Source organism: Lampris incognitus, chromosome 4 (genome assembly GCF_029633865.1).
Source record: "Lampris incognitus isolate fLamInc1 chromosome 4, fLamInc1.hap2, whole genome shotgun sequence".
Classification (NCBI taxonomy): domain Eukaryota; kingdom Metazoa; phylum Chordata; class Actinopteri; order Lampriformes; family Lampridae; genus Lampris; species Lampris incognitus.
The window spans coordinates 16,748,794-16,766,394 of NC_079214.1; the positions used below are offsets into that span (position 1 = coordinate 16,748,794).

General features: G+C 40.5%; 1 protein-coding gene across 1 annotated transcript in view; it reads left to right on the forward strand.

Moving 5' to 3' along the window:
* rufy2 (RUN and FYVE domain containing 2) overlaps positions 1-15,824 on the forward strand; it is a 41,728-nt gene extending 25,904 nt beyond the window's left edge. Inside the window, exons 12-19 of the mRNA XM_056278456.1 lie at positions 7,111-7,185; positions 7,307-7,404; positions 12,462-12,581; positions 13,019-13,148; positions 13,298-13,392; positions 14,428-14,476; positions 14,831-14,911; positions 15,136-15,824. Of these exons, the coding sequence (XP_056134431.1) occupies positions 7,111-7,185; positions 7,307-7,404; positions 12,462-12,581; positions 13,019-13,148; positions 13,298-13,392; positions 14,428-14,476; positions 14,831-14,911; positions 15,136-15,279 (792 nt within the window). The 3' untranslated portion in view covers positions 15,280-15,824. The remainder of the gene's footprint in view (positions 1-7,110; positions 7,186-7,306; positions 7,405-12,461; positions 12,582-13,018; positions 13,149-13,297; positions 13,393-14,427; positions 14,477-14,830; positions 14,912-15,135) is intronic.
* The last annotated feature ends 1,777 nt before the right edge of the window (positions 15,825-17,601 follow it).

Here is a 17,601-nt window from a genome sequence, read left to right on the forward strand (position 1 = left end):
ATTACGAGGGGTGAATGAGTGTTGCTGAGCACAATTTAACTTACGTAAATGGTTAATGTATATATTTAACACGGACAATTCAGTGCCTCCAGGATTTCGCGATGTCGCGATCGCAACAAATTAACGCCAAATTCAGCCAATCCCCGTGAAGTCTGCGCGACCTGCCAGTTTTGTCCAATCACCACAACGTTTCCGCAAATTTGACCAATCATTGTAGTTTCCTGCGAGTTTCACCAATCACAGCAAGCCCCCGCGCAAACCATTAAGGCATACGTCACCAAACTCACTCCCTTGTTTCTGGTCGTGAAGATGCGGACATGTGCGTACGCCACGAACGTCTCAGATGTACCAACTAAAATTACTGCCAAAGACCGTGCAAGGCCCTGATGTTCTGCACGAAAGCGGGGGAAAACTGTTTTGCACCACATGCAGCTTTGTGGTGGAACACAACGAAAATCATCGATTGACAAACACCTTTCTACCGCAAAACATAGCCGGAGAATGGCTGAAACGCGTGGCCAACCTTGACAGAGCCTGTTGCATCCAGATGTGTTGCAAGCGCGGAAGAATCGAGGTGAGTTAGATTCAGTGTGCGTGTGTAACCGGTTATTTTCTTGCCCGGTGCGGGATTAGATACGGGGTGTACTGCACTACAAGGCGACATCACTAACCGCTCGGCTAAAGGCTCAGACCCGTTAGCTAGGGGCTAACGTGTGTTATTAGTAGTTTACACGTGGTTAGTGGTGAGGTTCTGTGCATGTTAACTTTTAAGCCCGTTTGCTGCTTTGTGGAATACCCCTAGGTGCGCTTCTTTATTTACAAATAAAGCACATTTTGTTAGAATTTTTTTTGGTAAGGTTACTTAGAACAGTGGGGTTTTATTCTAACTGGAACAAATTGCCTTCGATTTTTAATGGACGGGGGGGGACTGCAACTATTTTGCAATTTTCACTTGTTCCCGCAATTTAATTGCAAAAACCGGCTGAAAACAATGCGTCATGCATTGCAATTTTCTTTTAGAAAAGCTGCTGCGAAATCAGGCATTTTAGGCCGCAGCAACCCCCCGCCTCCTAAAAAAAAGCCCGCGAAATCCTGGAGTGACTACTACTACTACTACTTTCGGCTGCTCCCGTTAGGGGTCGCCACAGCGGATCATCCGTTTCCATTTCTTCCTGTCTTCTGCGTCTTCCTCTGTCACACCAGCCACCTGCATGTCTTCCCTCACCACATCCATAAACCTCCTCTTTGGCCTTCCTCTTCTCCTCTTCCCTGGCAGCTCCATATTCAGCATCCTTCTCCCAATATACTCAGCATCTCTCCTCCACACATGTCCAAGCCATCTCAATCTTGCCTCTCTTGCTTTGTCTCCAAACCGTCCAACCTGAGCGGTCCCTCTAATATAATCGTTCCTAATCCTGTCCTTCTTCGTTACTCCCAGTGAAAATCTTAGCATCTTCAACTCTGCCACCTCCAGCTCCGCCTTCTGTCTTTTTGTCAGTGCCACTGTCTCCAAACCATATAACATAGCTGGTCTCACAACCATCTTGTAAACTTTCCCTTTAACTATTGCAGGTACCCTTCTGTCGCAAATCACTCCTGACACACTTCTCCACCCACTCCACCCTGCCTGAAATCCTGGAGTGACTGAATTATAGGATTTTAGGAGGACACTACATGATCTGTCCATGTTTTTAATAGCTGCCATCTCTAAAGCAACCCGTTAACATGGTCATTCGGTAAACCGAAAGATAGGATAGCGAGAGTCTTTCCTTCTCTAAATATCTTGAATTCTGTTTGTTGAACATGGCATAATGTAGAAAAGGATTGGTCAAACCAAGCAAATCTATGTTGGAACCACAGCGCCCCCAGCTGTAGATGCATTGCCACTGCTTTATTACAGCAGTGCTAAAAGCACAGATGAACGATTAGTCTACAACTATGCAGTGTCGACTAGTGATAGTCGACTATTATGTGAAACCCGTAACAATGAGTATTAAACATTTTTAAACGTTCTATCTGTTTACCCATCGTTGTGCGCAAGCTCAGTTTTCTTTTTCTTGTGTAAACCAAGCTAGATTTCAGGAAATGGGCAATAAAAACAGAAGAAACAGTCAGTACTGGAGTTTGTGAAAGTAGTCGAGGCATGTTCAAATTTATAAAAATATTATGACATGGTTGTAATAAAGCTTCTTGAAAGGAAACCAATCCGGAGGTTCCGGTGATGTTATCATCCAGAATGGCAGCCTAAAATAACAGCTCCTCTGAAAAATACTTATTTCGCCACATTAAACTGTCAAAAATCTTGAACTGGTAAAGGGGGCAATAGTGGGGAAAAGGTATGGAAACCCAAAAAAGGACCGTTGCAGAGCCTGTGTGCAAAGAAAAGAGAACAGTTCTACACAGGCACAAGATGGCGAAGCTAACTCTAACCCTCATTCAAATGAAGTGGCCAGTTTCACAAAAGTTCTGGAGGAGATACAGGGACTTTCGCAAAGAAATAAAACATCTAAACGATATTAAATCCGAGCTCTCCGACGTTAATAAAAAAACAGCGGAGGCAGAGGTGCGAATTAAAGTGGAAGATCGCGTTCAAAACTTGGAACAGGCACAAAGCAAGATGAATCAACAAGAAAATAAAGTACTCGACCAGGGAGGGAGGTCTCAACGGAAGAATATGACGATATGTAATGTTCCCGAAGGACCGGAGGGGTCATCTGTGGTGGAGTTTGTAGAAAAGTTACTACGGGACATGGCTGGAGAGTCCCCCCGACTACAGCGCTTGACATCGAGGGAGCACATTGATCATTCACCCCGAGAGCCCCCCCAGAGGATAGGGAAGACAAGCCACGGTCAATAATTATCAGATTCCTCCACTACAAAACCAAGCAGAGATTCTGCGCAAGGCATTGGGAAAGAATGTATTTTTTTTTTTTTAGAAATGTATTTCTGATTTTTCCCTTTTTTTCTCCCAATTTAGTGGCCAATCGATCCCTATTTCAATTCAAACACCCACCCTCGTACTGCATGCGTTCGCCAACTGCATCTCTCCGGCCGGCAGTCTTGAAGGAGACCGCCTCCCCACTTTCATGACAAGGCGACTCCAGGCCGAACCACTGTTTTTCCGACACACACAGAGACGCATTCACGTGACGAACACAAGCCGACTCTGCCCCGCTCCCGAAGACAGCGTTGCCAATGATTGCTGCTTCATCGAGTCCGGCCATAGTCGGATCTGACGAGACCAGGGCGCGAACCCCAGTCCGCAGTGGGCAACTGCATCGACACAAAGCCAATGCTTAGACCGCTACACCACTGCGGACCCAAGAATGTATTTTTGAACGAGAGACTAATACTTCAATCAGGATTACCCCCCAGCGGTCTTGCAGAAGCATACGGAATACTCTGAAGCGAAGCAAGTGTTAAAGAAGAGAAAGATCAGCTTCCAGACTCCGTACCCTGCTAAACTACAAGTGTTCTACGAGGACAGGACGCAGCTGTACCAGACAGTGGAAGAGGCGACTACAGACATGAAGGACAGAAAGACTGCCCATCATCATGATCACACTGAGGGATAGCTTGGCTGAAATGATGATGGAGAGAGTTTTTCCCTAACAGAAGGGATTACACTTACTATTCTGCCCCCCTCCCCCATTCTGTATGTACAAGAATAGACTATTTCATAACATTTGGAAAAGACAGACAAAATAAACACCTGTGGAATTGGGACAATAGCTTTAAGTGACCATGCAACTATATATTTATCTGTGGATTTTGACCTCCAACCAAAGAATATTACATTGAAACTAAATTCAAGTCTACTCAGTGATCCCTTTTTTTTCTAAATTTATGTCGGATTTTTCCCTTTTTCTCCCAATTTAGTGGCCAATCGATCCCTATTTTAGTTCAAACACCCACCCTTGTACTGCATGCATTTGCCAACTGCGTCTCTCCAGCTGGCACTCTCGAAGGAGATGCCTCGCTACTTTCGTGATGAGGCGAATCCAGGCCGAACCACTGCTTTTTCCGACACACACAGAGACACATTCATGTGACGAACACAAGCCGACTCCCGAAGACAGCGTTGCCAATTATTGTTGCTTCATCGAGTCTGGCCATAGTCAGATCTGACGAGACCGGGGCGTGAACCCCTGGTCCCCAGTGAGCAACTGCATCAACACAAAGCCGATGCTTAGACTGCTACACCACCGCAGACCCGTTAATGATCCTTATTTTAAGGAACAAATTAAGAATTAAGTTAATCTTTATTTAGAATTCAATGGTAATGGGGAGGTTTCACCTCCCATTCTATGGGATACTCTGAAGGCTGTCTTAAGAGGGAAAAATCATAGCAATATCTTCATATAAGAAAAAAACAAGGAATAAAACATTAGAGGAATTACAAAACAAGCTGACGGAACTAGAAAAAAAAATTGAGTTTGCACAGGATACATTAGAGGAAATTAGAAAAATTAGGAATGAAAATAATAGTTTGGCTACACAAGATAACAGGAATAATGTTTTTGAAACAGAGACATTATAATAGCAGAGAAAATACAATTCATAGAATTAGGGATCCGAGAGCAAAAGTGATAGTACATAAACTAAGTGAGATTCAGGAAGCTTTTGAAGTGTTTTACAAAACTCTATATTCTGAAGTTCTAGGGGGAAGCGTAACCCAAATTGACACATACTTGAATTTCCTAGAGTTACCCGCTTTAAATGCAGAACAAAATAGAACAATGACTGCTGACATAACTGAAGGTGAACTAAAAGCTGCAATTAGTAGGCTTAAATTAAACAAGTCACCAGAATCAGATGGCTATACGGCAGAGTGGTATAAAGAATTAAAAAATTAGTTAACTGCTGTTATACTCCCCACGCTGAACTGGGCTTTAAAAAAGGCAAAAATGCCACCCAGCTGGAAGGAGGCGATAATCTCAGCTATACCGAAAGAGAGCAAGAACGTGGCGGCAGAGAACTCCCCCCTCCCCTTTTCCCCCCTCTTTTTTTGTTGTCTGTTTTTTTTCCCCCCTATATGTATCTGTGCATTATGAATAATATGTATGGCAAGATATATATGCAATCTGTACTAATCTATGTATATGGAATAGGTATAAGGCATTTATGGTTATGTAGTTCCATATATATTCATGTGTATGTGCATAAAAATTTATTGTGAAAATCAATAAAAATTGTTAGAGAAGGCAAGGATAAAATGGAATTTGGGTCATTTTAGACCAATATCTGTTCTTAATGTAGTTTATAGATTATTTACCTCCATCATGGCCAAATGATTAGGACAGTTTCTACCCACACTGATACATAATGATCAGACAGGTTTTATACAACACCAGACACAAGACAGTATACGAAGGACACTACACATTATGGATCACATACAAAAAAATAAATAAAATTAAAGCAATAGTGATAAGCGTGGACACTGAAAAGGCATTTGATTCAGTTCACTGGAATTTCCTTTACAGAGTTCTACACAGATTTGGCTATATGGCTTACACATGACACAATTATTAAAACTACAGGCGCTGTATCCCACTGCTAGGATTAAAATTAATGGATATTTATCAAATAATTTTAACCTAGAAAAGGGCTCAAGACAGGGTTGTGCATGGTCACTGATAGTCTTCGCATTATATTTGGAACCACTAGCTTAATACATCAGACAAAATGAAGATATCAGGGGAATTGCTATTAAAGGGACAGAGCATAAATTAGCCTGTTACGCGGATGACATTTTGATCTATCTAGGGAAACCAACATACTCTCTACCTAAATTAATGCAACCCTTTGAACCATATGGTCAATTATCAGGATACAATAGCAACATAGATAAAACCTAATCGCTTTCATAAAGCCATAGCCCACCAGGACAAATTGAAAGTAGATGCCCCCTGACATGGCAAACAGAGTCTTTGTAATATTTGGGCATCAACATGCCAAAAGATTTGGTAAAACTTATCAGAATGGAATTATTTGCTTATAAATAGAAAAATTAAGGAAGACAACAAGATGGAACCTAATTCCTTTCCTTCGTCTCAGCTCAAGGATTGAATCCATTAAAATTAATATATTGCCCAGACTATTATATATCTTTCAGAGCCTACCAATAGAGATTAACCAAAACCAATTCAATGAATGGGACAAAATGTTATCAAGGTACATATGGCAATGGAAAAGACCTAGGGTTCATCTCAAAACTTTGCAGTTGGCCAAAGAAAATGGGGGATGGGGCCTACCTTCTATTGGAGATTATTATTTTGTAGCACAGATGAGAGCTATGATATACTGGTGCCAACCCATCTTGTGATGCTCAATGGAAAAACATTGAAGAGAGGATACCTTCCATCCCCATACAGGCAATCTTGGCTGATAACAACCTACAAAGTTGCATAAATACTATGGATAACCCATGGGTGAAATGCACTCTTAAAATATGGAAAACTATTATAAAAAATATAAATGAGAGGGAGATATTTTGATTTTTAAACAGTGTGCATATGATTCAGGTTTTACACCAAATAAACTAGATACTAGATTTAAGGACTGGAAAGCTAAACGAACAACAATTTTATGCAATATAATGAAAGAAGGAACACTTCAGTTTTGAAATGCTTAAAGAGCACCACTTTAGAAAAACAAGACTTTTATCGGTATCTGCAGATGCGACATTATGTTAATACGAAGATGAAAAATGTAACCGAGGCAAGTACATGTCTGATAGAGCTGTTTAGAAAAGCATATAATTCAGATACTGATAGTAGAAGTATTTCATGCATGTATAAGGGTCTGTTGAATCTTAAAACACATTCGACGTTATACATTAAAACAAAATGGGAGATGGAAGGAGTGACAGTTATGTCTAAGGAAGAATGGACAACAATATGGAGGTATCAGTGGAAGTGTACTAGTTCACAGAAATGGAGGGCGTTTGGTTGGAAAAACCTGATAAGGTATTTTATTACATCCTCTCAGAAATTCCATTATTACGTAAAACTTACATTAAAAAAAAGCAAGGAAACTAATCCTGGTTTACTTAATCTTTATTATTATTGATCTTTTTTCTTCCCCTCTCCTCTTTGTGCTAATCAGGACACTCTTATCGGACTGAGGCATCAACTGGATGAGGTCAAGGCCATCAACGTGGAAATGTACCAAAAGATGCAGGTACACACACACACACGAATGTTTGAAAGGGGCCCCATAAAAATAGTATATAAAAATCAGTGCTTGTTTTACGCTGTTATTTTTGTAAGATGATAATTTTGATTATATCTTGTTTTTCAAGTCATCTGATGAAGGGATGAAGCAGAAGAATGACATGATAAGTCGTCTGGAGGAGAAGACCAACCAGATAACTGCCACCATGAAACAGTTGGAACAAAGGTGAGAATCTACATTTTCCCCCATGTCTCTCCTCTGTCCTCCTACAGCTCTTATGGTTCCCCCTCCTTAAGCTTTTAGACTGATAGGTTACATGGTCACCCTTGTCTAAAGACAATGACAGGAGACCCATGGAATTCACTAGAAGGTTATTGAATAATATAATTATAATTATGGTATGATTGATGCAATTTGTAATTAAAGAAGTAGTGTACTGATTACTTTTTCTTTGTATGATATCTTTATTGAAATATACAAAATACCAAATAATATCAAATTTGCTTTTCCAGCCTTAGTCTGAAAATGTGCAAATAAGCAGAGGAGAAACTGAGGGAAACTGGAAAAAAAATGTATTTAAAAAAAAAATTTCTTTCTCACTGTCACAATTATTAAGCCGTACATCATTACATGGCAGATATCGCCTGCATACCACATTTCCTCTGTTACAGTACTTTGTCCCTTGCTGTTTCATTGCCAGTCATTTTGAAGCGTTTGATCTAGCTATGTGCTGGTGGGTTGATGCCATGTGACCCCTGGCTTTGTTATCATGACCCAAACAACATGGTTCATCCCCCGACCCTCCTCCCACCCAGTCTCCCATTGGTTTAAATCCGCTCCACCCTGTTTGTGATTTGTTGTGAATGTTTTTGCTGTATTAAATTTTGCAGAAGCCGCTAGGACAAACAGACCCCGGCTACACTTGTCATTGCAGTGGGATTTTCAAGATCTGTTTGATTGTCATAACCAGTCTTTTAAGTGAATGAGTTGGGCTGTTTTTTTTTGCTGAAAACACAATCAGAAATTATAGTTAATCATGTTCTCAAACGTGAACACCTTCTCCTTTTAAAAAGTTAATTCTTTTTGGAATAACATCAGTTTTTGTTGTGCCCTCTTAAGAGCGTTCTCAAAGCTTATTGCCATCATTTGAATACAAATTTGGTACAAACCAATTAGAAGTACAATTCCCTCTGACCCGACTATTACTACTGAATTACGTTCTGCTTATTGGATCTTTTACTAGGCCAAGCTTGCCAGGCCAAAAGTCTTATGTTGAGAATTCATTGGTTTGCATCTACATTTGACATGAAAATGTCCATTCGTGTGTTTCATAGGAGTGCCTTTAGTATATAAGTATGGTCCATTTACTCTTCCCCAACTTTTCCTCCCCATTCCGTTACATTACTCATTTGTGCCTGGAAGTTTATCTACTCTAGAGTATGTCGAATTCCGATGACTGTGCTAGCTTGGACAATCAGGTTTGAATAAACACACTATCATTATGGCTGAAATCAGATATTTGTGTCAGACTTTCACTTGTACTTCCTGCCATGATTGTGATGACAAAAGTTGTCACATGCAAGTGTTGAGTGTACCCGGGATCACTTACGACACTGATATTGACATCCTTTCTTCTTTCCTTCCTTCCTTCTGTTTTCCTCTTTCATGCCATCCATCCCTCCATCCATTTTACACCTTCCATACCTTTGCAATTGTTATATTATTTTTTTTATTCCTACTTTTTTTTTTTTTGTCTAATTGTGTGTATGTGTACCTGCGGGTGCATGTCTGCACCTGTGCGCACATGTGTATGTTGCCTGTGTGCTTGTGTGCCTGCATCTTGGTTTGCGTTCACAGTGATCAAGACCTGCTTAGTCAGACGAGAACATTAGCAATGTCATTTGTTAAGTGTGCCAGCACAGACACAGAGCACCAGTACAAGCTAGTCAAAGATATCTCCTTTTAAGAGCACTGCACATGCAGGCACACACACATATTTTTGACTATGAATAAGTGGATAATATGGAGCTATTTTGTTTTTGCGTTACGGGATATTTAAAGAGTTCTTCGATCTGAAGGTAGTCGAAGAACCGGTTAAAACTGGAATGCGTGGTTTTGTTCTTCGGTTATCACCATACCAACATCAGCAAAATTCTTGCATCAGTGATAGGAATAACAACTACATGTTTCATAAGTGTTGCTCAAATTACCTTCAGTCAGCTTTAAGAATTTGTTCTATGCTAAGGAAAATCATACTCATTTGAAATGTTTCATTGTTGCCCCCCTATGGCACCCTGTACTTTGAATTATTAATGACTTTCTTTTTACCAGCCATAGCTCATCTGACTATTGTGACAGCTACCTTTTTAATGCATACTGACAAAAACAAACTTCAGAATACAAGATAAATCCCCCTATTTAATTACTGACATTATAAAACACCCACATATATACACACTATGTTCCCTCTGTCCCCAATAGTCAGTTTGTTTGCAGTTGCACCAACATGCAGGTGAGGTAGTCAACTTGTCTTTGGCTCCGAGATGTGATGCAAGCTTTGCAGAGGGTAGTGTGTCCTGTTCATTTTTGTTGTCTAATTGAGCTCGAATAAGATTGGACTTCCCAATTCAAGTTAGAAGTTAGTGTTTTTTCTACTGATAATAAGAGCTATTGGTAAAAAAAAAAGAAAGAAAGGTATTGTTCTGTATGGTTTTCAGTGACAGCCATGCCAACAGTCCTGTTCTCAGCCTTTGCTCAAGAACATCCGATTCTTTGACAACTGATCTTAAAAAAGGTGGCCACCTTAGTCCGCGGTGGTGTAGTGGCCTAAGCATCGGCTTGGTGTTGATGCAGTTGCCCACTGGGGACCGGGGTTCGCGCCTCGGTCTTGTCAGATCTGACTATGGCCGGACTTAATGAAGCAGCAATCATTGGCAACGCTGTCTTCAGGAGGGGGGCGGCGTCGGCTTGTGTTCGTCACATGAATGTGTCTCTGTGTGTCGGAAAAAAGCAGCGGTTCAGCCTGGATTCGCCTTGTCACGGAAGTGGCGAGGCGTCTCCTTCGAGACTGCTGGCTGGAGAGATGCAGTTGGCGAACGCATGCAGTATGAGGGTGAGTGTTTGAGTTAAAATAGGGAGTGATTGGCCACTAAATTGGGAGAAAAAGGGAAAAATCAGAAATTAAAAAAAAAAAGGTGGCCATCTCACTGAGGGGATATTATAATGTAGTAGAGGAAAATGTTGCATACCTGGAGCTGACCATTTCTATGACTAGATAAAGGGAAGTACAACGGTGATGATAGTTCAACCTGTCCAGATTAATTCACTGCATAATGTCACTGCCTCTGATAATACAAAGAAGGACGATGGCGGCCAGTCACTGGCGTACATGTGCTGTCTCTCTTGTGTGTGATATTTTGACAGTTTGCACTGCACGTAGAGTATGTTGCACACATTTAATCTGACTGGCAGTAATGGCTACTGCCACCTACCTTTTTGTGATGAATCTATGTTCAGGACTACAAAGTTCAGTCAGGTTTTGCAGATGTAAACGGTTCCAGGGGCTGATGTAGGACAAGGGCTAAGTTGAGTCAAGATGGTTTGGTTGCTTCTAGCATATGGAAGTCTATTTGCTCAGTTGCATAACTTAGTTGAATGTTTCGATGTCTGTTATTTCGACATTTGTAAAGATTTAGTGATGGACCCGGAAATAATCATTCTGCCTATTCTAACTCGTAACCTCATGTACTGTAACCCAAGACCGTCAGTTTGATGAAGAAAAAAAGACTTATGATAATTTAAAACAAAATAACTGTCTTTTACCGCTGTGAACAATAAAGTTGGATGTTTTGAAAGTGTTGGTTGTGGTTTGACTCAGTGTTCGTTTGACATAAGCTTGTTTGGGTGTAGTTGATATTTAAAAGTGAATAAATGACGTTTGTGTGATGGATTGATTGGATCTGGATCTTTTCATTATTTCAGGCCCTGCATGTGTTTTCCATATACGCTGCAGTGTCTGCTAATCAGTGGGCTTCTTTTTTTTTTTAGTAACCTGAAACCTAAAAATAGTGTGGAAAGGCAAATTTTTCATATGTATCATAAAAAACCAAGATATTGATTTAATATGAAGCAAAAAAAAAAAAGTCAAATCCACTTTATGGCTTCAGTGTAATTATAAATAAATGTCCTCATACTTGGTACTACAGTTTAGAGTGGAGTTATTAATGGGACATTTCACCGATGGTTTTGTGTACGTGCAGTCAGTACTGATGAGTAATGTAAGGAATTGAAGCGGTTAAGTCCTCACGTTGTACTATATTGACGGAGAAATCGGTGTTCTCCTGCACAGTCTTTCCCACAGCGCCTACACGTACCAGAATGCATTGCGTGCTAGCCTCTGTATCGTCGTCCATAAAATCCTCTGCGCTAGTGATGTGGGACATCATGTCCACCATCAGAAACATAGTTTAGTGTTAGAAACCCTGCTAGGCTGTTGGTTTCACTGCCACCCCAGAGGTGCAGAAAGGATCGCTGGCATCTGCAGGTGTTTTTCATGTGTATCCCTGTCGGAGATGGAGATAAGGCTGAAAACTGGGAAATTTTCACTTAAAAAAAAGTACTTGCTGTTAGGAATGTTTATGCATCAAGCAGAATTCAGACATGCCAAACCATGTGCTTTTTTTTTTCTTCTTTTTTTTCCTTGACTGTAGCAAGGTGCGTCACACTTTATTATGCCATTGTTATACCCTCCTCTTCTCCTCCACTCGGTTTGCCTTTAGGCTCTCAACACCTCTCCTTTTACTGTGGCGGTTGTGTTGCATCATTATTCCAGCTACTAGTTTGGTGGTTTTGTCAGACATTTTCCTTTTTTTTTTTTTTTGGACCTCATTGTTTCACGCACTTCCTACTTTCACCCCTTCCTATTAGTCACTTCTCTCCTCCCCTTCCATGTACCCTTTCTCTTTTCCCTCTTTTTTTACCTCCACCTCTCCCTTTTTCTTTTTTCCCTATTGCTTCTGCCTAAGTCTTTTTCTCATCGGCGTGGTTGTAATGGTGCAAATTACAAACACGCCCCTCTCCATCCATACCTGACCCTCCCTCCCTGCATTCTCTCCTCATGTCTTTCCTCCCCATCCTTCAAACAGTCCCTCACCCTTTGCCCTCATTTCATTGTCACCTATCCATCCTCTGTCCCCCGTCCGTACTGCCTCTCCTTACACCACCACCCGTCCCAGTTTTTTCTCTCCATGGTCCTGAGTTTGTCCCTGGTTATAATGGTGCAGATTACAGGAGGCAGAGAGGCACCGCACCTTGGCAGAGGAGGGAGCCAGGCGCTTCAAAATGGACTTTGCCAACAAGGCCGACAGTCTACAACGGCAGATCAAAAACAGAGAAAAGCAACTGTAAGCAAAGAAAACTGGCGTAGAGACATGTTATATATAATATATATATTATCTATGAAGCTGAAAAAAGACGCTGTAGAAACATACAAACTTTACTAAATATGAAGATATAGTTCTTGTGTTATTGACTTGTAATTTACTAAACCTTGTCAAGTTGCAAGGTTAAAAAAATGATGTAGTTACAAGGTTTAATATGTAAATAGGTGGAACTATGCAGAGGCTCATGAATCATTGTTAACTCATATTTAATGTAGAAAAATTGTAGACAATGTCAGCCTTTATGAATTCTCTTAAAACTGTTCTTTCAAAAATGCCAGATTTTCCTTTGTCAGAGATGTTGTTACAGCTACTCACATTTATTATTTGTTCTTGTTAGTAACATTGCTGGTAGTGTTTTATTTGTTGTTGTTACATCGCTGCTGTTGTTTATATTGCAGTCAACAGTTGAAGACAGACCTGAAGATTGAAAAGGAGTGGCGCCAGACACTGCAAAATGATCTGGGAAGAGAGAGAGAGACTGTGGCTCAGCTCAGTGCAGAGGCCCTGCAGATCAATGGACTGAAGAGGGTAAGTGGAGCAAGAGGGGGCGAACGAGAGAACCGTGTGAATTTCAGGGACTTACGTGGTTCGGTGTGTACATTATAATACAATATTTGCTGAATAGAGTTTGATCTAGAGTGTGCGTGTGTGTGCGTGCGTGCGCTATTGTCGTCCAGGAGTTCCACCGTCTCCAGGATGAGAACATCCAGTTAAAGACCATCTGTGAGGACCAAGAACAAGCTCTGGAGGAACTAGGCTCTAAACTGAGCGAGTAAGTATATCTTTTTTGACATACACTATTGTAATTCTGTATCATACACAATTCATTATATCACCAAATCCAATCATGGCTTCAATACCATCTGTAGCGTGGCTCTTGACCAAAAATTAAATTCATTATACTATGCAATTCTGTAATGACAGCATAGTATATGCTGACTAGGTACAGGGCTTTCAATCATGAATGGAAAAAAAAAAAGCCTAAAAATATAGGGGAGGCAGTAGCTCAGAGGTTAGTCAAATGAATTTCAGGTTAGAAGTTTGTTGTGGAAATTCCTTGAATAAGGCATTAAACCCTTCGTTGCTCTGATGAAGTTACTTAGTGCTCATCCGTGTATAGAACATTTACTATGCTGACCAAACAGATACCACAGTCACGCATATAACATTTGATGGATCCCTTTATCCAAAGTAGAGGCACGTGTTTGTACCGGGCATCTCTCAGGTGTGAGATGTCTGTGAAAAGTGATTGTGTGAAGCAGGACATTCACATAGGAAAGGTTGACGTACTCAGTCAAACTTGTCTGGGTGAGAGGATGGATGGTTATAGAATGACATTACTGTTATCCCCACAAGGTAATATATCTGTGCAAAATAAGCTCGTGCTTTTGAAAAGCTGGGTTATAAACCCAATAGGTAAAGAGATTGTCATTATATGCTAATGCCATGCAGATTTGTTCCTTACCAAGAGCAGGTACTTAATTATATTCACTTGTCAATACTGGGTGACAATATTAATAGTTGTGGGATCATTTCTTTCCTCAGGATAAAATTCTTTATTAGTGAATCTTTGTTCTATACCACATCATACTTTAGGCCATCTGTAAGAAACCGTACATGCTCTGAATGAACTGACCTTACTGGGCTGTAAAATGACTCAATTTATTCTAAAATGCAAAATGATTGGTGGGACTACACAGAGAAATAGTTTTGAATAGTTGCATCAGAGTCTAATTTTAGTTGTATTAATGACACAGGAGTCATGACAAGTGGGGGTCCAAGGCTTAATTTTGTTTTTTCTCCTCAGATCCAAACTGAAGATTGAGGACATAAAAGAAGCCAACAAAGCTCTTCAAGTAAGACAACAGACAGGGAAAAATAAGGGATAAAAATAGACGAAGGTCTGCACCCTTGAAAACAACATGCTAGTCCATCTCTTAATCATCTTACCGTACATACGCATATTGTACACATCAAATATGAAATATTGAAACAAAAGTGAAAATGATAACAATAGCATGTGATGTTTTTAGATTTTCTTTAACTTAACCAGTTTCTTCACAGGAGAAAGAAAGCAGGGAGAGTCCTTATTAAAAGTCCCCATAAGATTTCATGATATGTTTTTGCCACACTAGGAATGTATGTATCTTTTGAGTTCTATAATGTGTGTAAGGAAATGTTTGGTTGAAAGTGATGTATTGTTGTTTCAGGGTGGACAGGTTTGGCTCAAGGACAAGGAAGCAAGCCACTGTAAGCTATGTGAGAAGGAGTTCTCGATCTCCAGACGAAAGGTCAGTCTCGAATAATAATATAATAAGAATAAGAATACCTCTAGTTGAGGCACATTTTAGACTTGTACAAGTTTCAAGTTTGGAATCACCAGAGAGCTGTCAATATCATCTTATGAAGCTACAAATGCCAAAATATGCTTACATTTTTATCATTTGTGTTTATCCTGCATGCTTTGTAATGAATTCTGACTGATGTGTGTGTGTGTGTGCGCATGTCTTTCCAGCACCACTGTAGGAACTGTGGTGAGATTTTCTGTAACAGCTGCTCAGACAATGAGCTTCCTCTGCCAGTCTCTCCAAAACCAGTCAGGGTCTGTGACACTTGCCATGCCCTCCTCCTTCAGCGCTGCTCCTCCAATCCGACGTGAGGAAGTTCGATGTCCTGACTGCGACTCCCAACAATTCAAGTGAAGTGAGACTGTTAAGTACCCACCCTCCTCGAGTCTTAAGTCCCAACCAGCTCAACTATTATTCGCTGCTAAGATTCACCATGTTTAAAGAGTTAGATCATAGAGCGGTGTTATTCAACCATGTGCCATGGAGAGTACGGTTTCGTTTCCAGTCCAACACTACACCAGCTGATTTCACTGACCAACACACACCCCCTTAGACAGACAGGAGAGGAATGATTACTGAAATCAGTTGATTAATTGTTTCAAAAGGAAACCTGCATACATATGGCGCATGGTTGAATGCTACCACCATAGAGCCATAATTATAATACAATCCAGCTCAGTTTTTCAGAGGTGGAGAGCCCTTGTTAAATTTACTGAAGTATTAGAACAGTAACGTAGTTACAACTCTTAAAAAAAACCAAAAAACAGAAAAAGTGTAACCATTCTGTTTAAAAAAAAAACACACAAAAAACTATTGTAATGTACTGGATACAGTAAACCAATACATCTTTTCTGGAGGATCGTCTTGCTTTAGGAGCTGCTAAGTCATCATAGCCCTATTGCTCATCTACCCTCACTTAATCTGCTCAAATCTCTTCTTTCATCGAAGTTCAATATCCAGCTTTTTAGAGCCGCTTCAACAGAGCTGATTGAAACTGTAGTTAAAACAAAACACATTTAACAAAGTACATGCATTACATCTAAATACCCTTAAGTGCATGTAGCATAGTAATGCTGCATAAAGACACTGGTTCTGATCTGGGGTCAGCTTTAGCAGTTTTACCCTTAAAGGTTAGAGTAGGGAGAGGAAGCTGGGAAACTGATCTGTAGTCAACTCAGCTGTGACAGACAAATCCACGATTAAATGAACAGATGAAACCTGAAAATTCAAGTGACTGTTACTGCACAGCAGCTGTTAAATGCAAATGCTTCGTCTTGACCAAATCCCTAGCTGCCAATTTTTATAGTGCATCAGGCCAGGGCCTTTGTGTCACGCCTTTAAAAATGTGTACTCATCTTGAACAGCTGGTTAAGTCATATGAACAGGTACCTCATTGATTTCAGATCCATGCTGAATATTAGAAGAATCCTGGTATATGTCTAACAGAACAGTTGTAGTTTTCAAACAGCGCCCTCTATACTGCAGTGGGATCTACACACTTCTGAACAGACATTTACAGGCTTGTCTCTTTTGTTTTTTCTTTAACATTAAGCTTAGTGAAATCGCCACTAAGAAGATTTCTCTTATGAGTTGCACTGAAGCAAACACGATTGTTACTTTAAAGCAGAGTTTACACAGGCACAAATATTCTGATTTTTCCTTCTCAGTGGAACAGACCAGATCTCATTGAGGCCACAGGTGTGAAACCAAAATGGATATTTCTGTTTAAAGGATGCAGTGAAAACAAGGCACTTCTTAGCACCCTAACTTTTCAGAATAATGATTCCAGGGACATTAGTTTCTCCAACATGTCTTGTCTCTTCCAGGGATGTGACTAATATTCATTGCACGGTGCCATGTTAGGCATCCTTCTGCTTCTGAGCATTTTTATGTTTGACTAAGAACTGACAGGAAGATGGCAGAGAGGAATACATTAACAGAAAATCAATGTTTCTATTTTCCCTGGCATTGATGAGATGATTGGATCTGCACCATTAAGAGTAAAAGGTTCTATGTGCCTCTGAAAATCCAGTTAATGTTTCTCAATCTGTTTCTCATGGTGCCATATTGGGTCCTGTGATTCTTTAATTTTTCAGCCTGTTTTTGAGAGACTCAAAAATAATGGCCCAAAATATTTCAAACTGACTGGTTGCTAAACTTGTAACTTTAAAGTGGACATAAAGCAGTCAATCAAGTTAACATGATTCACTAAATGTATTTCCACTCTAATCAGCAATTGCATAACATGACAAATGTAAACATATTCATAGCAAGGGCACCACCATCTTGCAGTACGATAACCGCTGATGTCACTGGGTTGGTTGATCTGGCTGAATTCAGCAGATACCTGCCCACCTGACTTTTTGTACTTCACATGTCTCCTGTCCTCTCTCACCCACCTGACTGTCTTGCTGTACTTTGCCTTTCTCCTCCCGTCCCTCCACACTTTCCTGGCTGTCTTTTCTCATTGTCCCCATCTCATTCTGGTTCTGTTGCTCAGTTCCCCCTCTTCCAGCAGGTGCCTTGTTAGAACCATTCTGTCCTCTTCTTCTTTTGGCTTGTCCCCTGTTTTTCAGGGGTCACCACAGCGGATTTTATTGTTTCCATCGGTACCATGTGAGGGCACAGCACCA